The following is a 7,846-nucleotide window of genomic DNA, read 5'->3' on the forward strand; positions in this document are numbered from 1 at the left end:
AATAGTAAAATTTTTAATTTTCAACATTTGTTTTCTGTCTCTATTGTGAACAAAGTAGTGGTGTATTTTACACACTGTCTGAACTTTTTTGGAATTTAGGGTTGTAAATAACATCATCCATTGTTTCACATGTGAATCAACACTGTATTTATTGTTAACTACAGTTTAATGTCAACAAATCATCAGCTGAACCAAAACCATATTTATTAATAAGCATGGAATCTCAGTGTCCTCTGGAAAACACTGACAGAGTCTTCAGGCTAAAAGGTACCTGAGTGTGTTCAAGTGTTTACAACCAGTCACTTCCTGCAAGTATAAGCACAAGGGGAAATCTGACTCTGCTCTTTTGAATAAATTCATGGCACTGCACAAATGAAAACTGCAGACAATACCATCAGTCAGGACAGAAACAATCCTAAAAGTCATAGAAAATAATAGGATCAACCTCCACCGCATTGCAGCAGTGTGAGATTTTGAGATTGTTCTACTATAAGGAAAAACAATGGCACAAGAGGAGGAAGTGAAGCAAAGTGATTATAGCACCATAAAGTCTGCAGTATGAGCAGGTGGAGAGTGGATGAACAAGTCAACAGATACTGGAATGTTAGTACAGTTAAAGTCAGCAATCAGCATTTCTGTTTAATCATGAGTTTTCCATGACCTCAACTGGATATCAGTTATTTCAATCATCAATGTTTGAAAGTCCTCTCTTTAACAAGCAACAAGACGCCACTTGACTTAGCAAAGTTGCTTAGTTAGAGTTGTTTTAGTTTGTCAGGCCTAGGTTCAGCAATTTTTAAAATCCCAGAAATAATAATAATAATAATATCTTTTTTTTTTAAATTAGGTGACCATCTGAATATACCAATTAACCATGTTGTTCCATCAATAGATTTTTCCTCCAGAAGCATATTCCAAGATGACAGTGTCAGAATTTATTAGGCTCAAACTGTGAAAGAGTGGTTCAGGGAGCGTGAGACATCATTTTCACATATGGATTGACTACCACACAGCCCAGAATTTAATCCTATTGTTAAATTTTTGGATGTGCTGGAAAAGATTTTACGCAGTGGTTCTATTCTACATCATCAATACTAGATCTTGAAAAAAAAATGCAACTTTGGACAGAAATTAATGTTTGGATATTGCATAAGCATATCCAAACAATGCCACAGTGAGTGCTTGCAGTAAGGAAAGCTAATGGTGGTCCAACAAAATATATATAGTGTGTGATATGTTTTTTGGCCAGGCATTGTATTTGTAATGTATCAGTTCCATAATGTTGAGTTAACTGCAACCGCTTTTGTTGATTAAGACTATAACTGCAGTAATGTGAGGTGGTTATTATTGTCATTGTTTGGATGCCACACACAGATACAACCCACATCATTCTTTAGGTGGCAGATTATGTGACAGTAAAGGGTCAAAAGTTTAATGGTTTAACTAACAAGCCACCTGTAGGTCAACTATGAGAGTCCCCCAGGCATTCCATTTTCTCTGAGGTCAAAAAACAGAGGTGCAGTAGGTGTTATACTGAATCCTTTTTAAGTTAAACATGCCCCAGTGCTTGGTATGTTTTGACATAAGGAAAGAAAAACTACATTAAATGTGATTTTGATCAATTTAAGAAAATGTCATTCTGAGGGTGATGCTAGTGTACAGATGAGACTGAACTTTTGCAAACACAAGCCAAAACGAATTACTTGTTCACACAGACTTGTTCACACAGGCACACAACACTAAATGAAAGCACCATTTTGTGCCTGTGTTCTGTGTTCTATGCATGTCAGAGCACGTTCAAATTTTCATTCAGTCATCACCCCAATCACTGGCACAGTTGTGACTTTAAGATAAACCAAATTTATTTGGATGTACTAATATTCTATTTTTTTTGTTGTCTTCTGCAAGAACTGTATATCTTCAGTCATATTGACACTGCTTGCACAGCAAATCAGTGAGCTGCCAGAGTTATATAACTCCCTTAGTTTTGATCAGTGTAGTAAGTGAAAGTTATTTATCTTGCACTTTTCACAGATAAAAATCACAATGTTTCACAACAAAATACAGAAAATAAAAGTGAAGAATGCCATTAAAAATTAAATAAAACACAATAAAATCACCAAGTCAATTAAAAGCTTGTCTGTATAAAACTTTCTTCAGCTGCTTTTTAAAAGAGTCAATACAGTCTGTACAGTGTAAAGACAGCGGAAGAGAATTCCACAACCATGGTGCCTCTGCCTGAAAAGCCCGATCCGTATGAGTTTTAAACCGAGTGTGTGGGACCAGCAGCAACCTCTGACCTAAAGACCATAGAGCCCTGGAAGAAGAATTAAGTTTTAGCAGGTCAGATATATGATGGGGAGCTTGACCATGTAGGGCCCTAAAAGTTCAAACTAAGATTGTAAAACAAATTCTTTAATGATAAAAACAGTTTCTAACTAGCAGTTTGGAGCGATGCTCAAGAGACATTGAACTGTCACAGATATTGGCCCAAGTTTCTGAGGTTCGACTGAACCGAAAAGCCTAAGAAACTGATATGTCCAATATCCAGAATTACTTGATCAGGAGTAATAAACAAAGTTTATTTTTTGTTAGTGTTAAACTAAAGGAAGTCTGTTTTAAACGACCAAGCAAATCATTAATTCCCTGTAAGGTAACAGGAACAAAACAGGACCAGGTATCAGAAGTAAGCAAGTTACAAGCATGATATTGACAGTTTTAAGGAGAGATACTTGACTTGATGGCAGCAACCTTATTTACAAAGTGGTGTAAAAATTCATTGCAATCAGATTTTGTGCATGCTGGTGGATGAGGAAAATATCAGGAGAAACAATATTTTTAATTGTGTCAAACAAAAATTTAGTTTTTTTCTTTTTTAAGATATAAGATTAGCAATATACTGTGTTCTGGCATTTTTCAACATGTAATTTAGTGAATAAATAGAATCTTTAAGATGTAACCCATAAACCTCAAGCTTGGAAGCCTCCCATAATATGATAATATCTTCTGAAACTACAAATATTTTTTATTGTAATTTTTAATTGTTGATCTTTTGTGTATATTGACTAATATTGTGTGTGCACTTTTCTTGAGGACACTTGAAAATCATATGTGAACTTTAGCCAAGATAGTCTGCTTAGCAGAACAAAGGACCACATGTGCTGTTTGCATGCTAATTTTGCAATCTTTTAGATTTTTGCATATTTTTTTGTTGTACATATTCATAATTAAATACTTAAAGAAATAAAAGCATATGGCATATGGCAGATTCAAATTAACTTATACATTTTAATAAATTATCTGTATTTTTTTTTTACTAGTGTGTACCATTCTTGGTGGCAACAGGCTGAAGGTCCAGACTGACAAACAGGATATGGTAAACACCAACACCATTTTGGTGGGAATATAGGGGAAATGCAATGGTTTCAGTGAGTAGTCTTCTGAATCATTAAACAAAGGCAATGCATTTTTTTCTGTCAGAGTTATTGTATTTGTCGTGATGTTGGGGAAATAAACAATAATTATTGATTCCCATGGTTTGTTCTTGTACGAGGAGCTACCAGTATAATATAAGGGCCTCTGGAAGTTTAGTTCAGAGTTGTACTTCATGGATGAAGTTGTAATCTAGTTGCCTGTAATTTGACTTAAGTTCTTTTGCTATTTTATTTTCAAGTTATTTGTTCTTTAAACAACACCCCATCTCCACCACTAAACTCAACATCATGTTCCTCCATGGAAACACTGTAAATAACCCTTACATCAGAAGAAAAATTACTCCAGACTCCATCTGTGCTTCCTCCACATCTTGCTAAGTTGTTACTGCTGCGCTCCAGCCAACTGCTGTGTCTGTCTATCTCTAACTCCTGTCATTACAAGCTGAGGGTTTACTCATAATGTGTTTTGCAGATTCCCTTTTGGAACTGACTGTTTTGCTTCTCCAGGTCAGTCAGGTGAGCTTCAACTTAAACCTAATCTAATTAGCACTGTTCAAATAGAAAATACAACCCAAGTGCTACAGAAATGCTTTAAATGCTTACAGAAAAAGGACACTGGGTACACCGTTCCCCATCTACTGAGCCTTCTGTTCTTTGAAAGACACTTAATAGTAAGGTTGGAAGATTTATCATTTTGTAGTTTGCATTCTAAATTGTGGGGTTTTGATCTCACAGAGGTAGTGTTTGAAAAACTCAGATTTCTACCTGAAATAAATAGGCTGAAAGACTCGTTTACACTATCTAGTTATCTAGTTATCTAGACAGCTTGAACTCTGTGTCCTCTGGAGCTTTTCAAGAAGTTTTAATTAAAACTCCCAGTATTTAGTGCCAGTCCTGTGTCAAAGTCAGTTTCATACAATCACTATGTGTATTTCTATTATTTTCTTCCCACATGCTGATCTGAAGAAGTTCTTATCCTGACCTTGAAGAGAAGGAATTTGAAGGTATAATCGTCATGCCTTTAAGCCGGATAAGGTGTAGTCACAGAACAGAAGTGACATCTGGTTGACAGCATGATGGGACACACCATTCTAGACATAGATGCTATTGTGTTAGATACCATGTGTTACATTACCATGTAACTGAGCTATATTTTCATCTACTCAGATAAAGAAAATGACCCCCTATCGCCTATACTAATGAACCAAGCTTTTGATTGTGCAAAAAGAAGAAAAAAGGACATTTTATGGACTAAGATTGGCCAGATTTGCAATGTGTAACTTACCAAAAGTCTCTAAGAGACCAGTAGGGTGTGTTGATATAGTTAGTATGCAGAACACAATGGGTGTTCTAGCTCCAAACTTTAATAAAGGTACAAATAAATCATTAAAGAATAATGATGCCTGTGCAGTGTTGAGTGTAATTTTTCAAGTGTCTCTGAACTGGTGAACAAGTCAACTGATTTGCCAGTGTTTAAAGTCCACATTGTGATAAAGCAATAAATAACTTTATTTCATTCCTAACTTTTTTTTACCTGTGTGTGCTGACAGAGAGGGGAAATAATTGCTATAGTTACTAAACTGTGATTGCAAAATTGGATGCAAAGGAAGGAGTTCAGGAAACAGGAATAGTTTAAACAAAAAATCTATCTGAGATTCAAACAATACAAGAAAGTTATAGAAACATATTTTAGGATGATTAAATCATAATTCTTTAATACATCACTTGGTTTCTCGACTTGTCTCAAGGTTTTAATTTGCATCAATTAAAGTTTCAATCTATTTCCACTTGACAAGAAACAAGTCCAGCAAATGCACTGGTGCCAATCACAAATTCACTTTAGCTCTTCGTTTTTTCTATTCTCTGAAGGATCGATTCATGGACCATTGTCAATTCTTGCATTATATAAAAAGCAAGATACCTTATGACAGTAATATGGCTTTCCTCCCAACTGAAAGGCGCTGCAGATAATGTCATAATTTTTGATAAATAATGTCATTATTTTTTTTCTTCTTTGATCATTGTCATTTTTACATACTGTAATGTTAACATAACCAACAAGATTTGATAATCAACTCTTTTCACTAGTTAACAAAACAGATTGTGTTCTTTCTGTGTTTGTGCCTTATTTGAGTATGAAGTTGTATTTAATTATTAGGTTTTTGGGTCATTGAAGGAAGTGTTGAAAGCTAAATTAATCTGAATTATACAATTAATGTCATATTTTGTCATATTTCATGATAGAATCACTTCAAAGGGAATATTTCAAAATTTGTTTTTTACGCTTTCAAGATGTGAATTGTCTTTCTGTAGTTTGATGCCTTTGGATATATAATAATGTGTCATTTCTGGTGTTTCGGGAGTAAAGTAAGTTTGTCACATAGCCAACAAACAGAGAAGTCTGAAGGATTCCTGGCAAAGCACTAAAGGAGTGTGTTTCAAGCAGGGTATTGGTGCTTATCAGGGCAAATGATTTATAGCAGCAATAGTCTACGGAGACCAGAGGTGCCGGCAGGAACCATATGAACTTAAGAGTATAGAAATATTTTTAAAATATCATATAATATTTTTAAAATTATGTGATATTTGCAGTTTGTATTTGCATCTCTTTTTATTCTTTAATTGTAAAATTCTGAGACAAATATGACAGAGGCTCAGTGTTGATCAAATGATCCAAGTATATAGTTAAGTGCAGTGGTATAGATCTGAACTAAGACACAGTTGTTGACTTTTATCTTTCTCTACTTAGACAATCACACATGAGCACACACTGACAAAACAATCACCATGGCAAATGCACAAGGGCTCAATCAGCACAAAAGAGGAAGCTCCACAGATGTACAGCGTTTGACTGTGGTGGGGGCTTACTGCCATTTTGCATATCAAGATTATAGCCCAATAGCAATACGCAGCCAGCTTTCAAATGAAAACCTTCCTCTTTCCACAAGTGTGGTACACAACAGCTACAGCACAGTCCTGATTCAGTTCAACAACAGGAAAATATGTAATTAACTGTTGTTACCAGTAATGATGGACAGTTTTGTTTAACTCATGACTGAGTGACTGTATGCATGTATGTATGACTATAAACTTTGACTGCCGTCTGTCTGTCTGTCTCAATGTGGATAGATTTTGTGAACAGGAAATTATGGCAGCCACTAAAGATGTACTCATGAACCTGTGAATGTGTCTCACCACTAAATGCTAACAACCTGAGTAGCGGTAATGCAGTAATTTGAATTCATGAGTCTAAATGGCAAACAGATAGCATGATCCCAACCTAAGATAGTTCTTGATTTTCTTCTCTAAGCAGTATTTTTTAAAATCCCCAAATACAAACAAATTTTCAGGTCATATGGAATAAGTTACAAATTGAGATTTGGGTTACAGTGTGACCCTTGTATTTTTTTTTTAAAGCTAAATAGTGTGAAAAAAACAACAATTGGACAAAAACACAAGAGCAAGCAACACAAACGTTTTACATCAGTTCTGTGGTTCTTAAGCAGATTTATATTCTATAAATCATTCCAATGAAAGGCTTAAAAACTGTAGGGCCTTTGTACTGAATTAAACTTCGTGTTGTGCTCATAATATTCTGCCAATGCAGATGTAACATACAGTACAATAACTGCAACATGAAACCCATTTTTTAAGTAGTTTTACAAAACATTTTGCTTTTCTATCCCACTGAAAACAAAGCAGATTTAATCATTCAATTAATTCATTAGGAGAAACAGTCTGTTGTACTTACATTTCTCCCAGTGCATACTGCTTATCTGGCCAATATCAAACAGTTAAACCGAAGAAAATCAAAGTGGTGGGATGACTGACGTGCTTTATAACAGCCTGAAGCTGGCTACCAATTCCCCTGGGATTCTCTAACCACAGATCTCCCCCTCACATTTAGTTTAAGTGGTGATACAGTTTACTCAGTCTCTGAACTACTAAGTTTGAAAAAAATTTAAAAGGCGAAAGACAAAAAAAACTGAACAGAAGACAAAAACAAAGACAATGACAAGAATACATTCAAATACAAACCAAATGAATGACAGTCAACTGAAATGGCGCTGATGCAAATATATTTGTATGATAGACTTCCTGCCTCAGCTCTCTTATCATTACAAATTGGCAAAATTTTTGTTGTCTCAGAGATCTGTGCAAATCTGTGATTAAAATTGAAAGTGAAGAAAAACGTTGATTGCTTTTATGAAAAGAAATTAAAGTTTAAAATATTGGTGAAGTTGAACCAGTCTCGTGACTGTGTGTCATGTTCACAGCCTGGTAAAGCATAAAATTGAAAAGGTGGGCCTGCAGGATGTTTAAACTATATAAACACATTGCTGTCTGTAGATTAAACACAAAATGAAACAGCTGACAAAAGTGCATAATCTTTATGTATGTTGTTTGTTACA

At 35.0% G+C, this 7,846-nt stretch overlaps 1 protein-coding gene across 1 annotated transcript in view; it reads right to left on the reverse strand.

The window, feature by feature from the left end:
- LOC140314756 (POU domain class 2-associating factor 1) overlaps positions 1–7,249 on the reverse strand; it is a 24,722-nt gene extending 17,473 nt beyond the window's left edge. The window contains exon 1 of the mRNA XM_072393113.1: positions 7,186–7,249. Coding sequence (XP_072249214.1) covers positions 7,186–7,201 — 16 coding nt within the window. The 5' untranslated portion in view covers positions 7,202–7,249. The remainder of the gene's footprint in view (positions 1–7,185) is intronic.
- Between the last annotated feature and the right edge of the window lie 597 nt (positions 7,250–7,846).

This window comes from Leuresthes tenuis, unplaced genomic scaffold (genome assembly GCF_036924035.1).
Source record: "Leuresthes tenuis unplaced genomic scaffold, fLeuTen1.0.hap1 SCAF_9, whole genome shotgun sequence".
In the NCBI taxonomy this organism is placed as follows: Eukaryota; Metazoa; Chordata; class Actinopteri; order Atheriniformes; family Atherinopsidae; genus Leuresthes; species Leuresthes tenuis.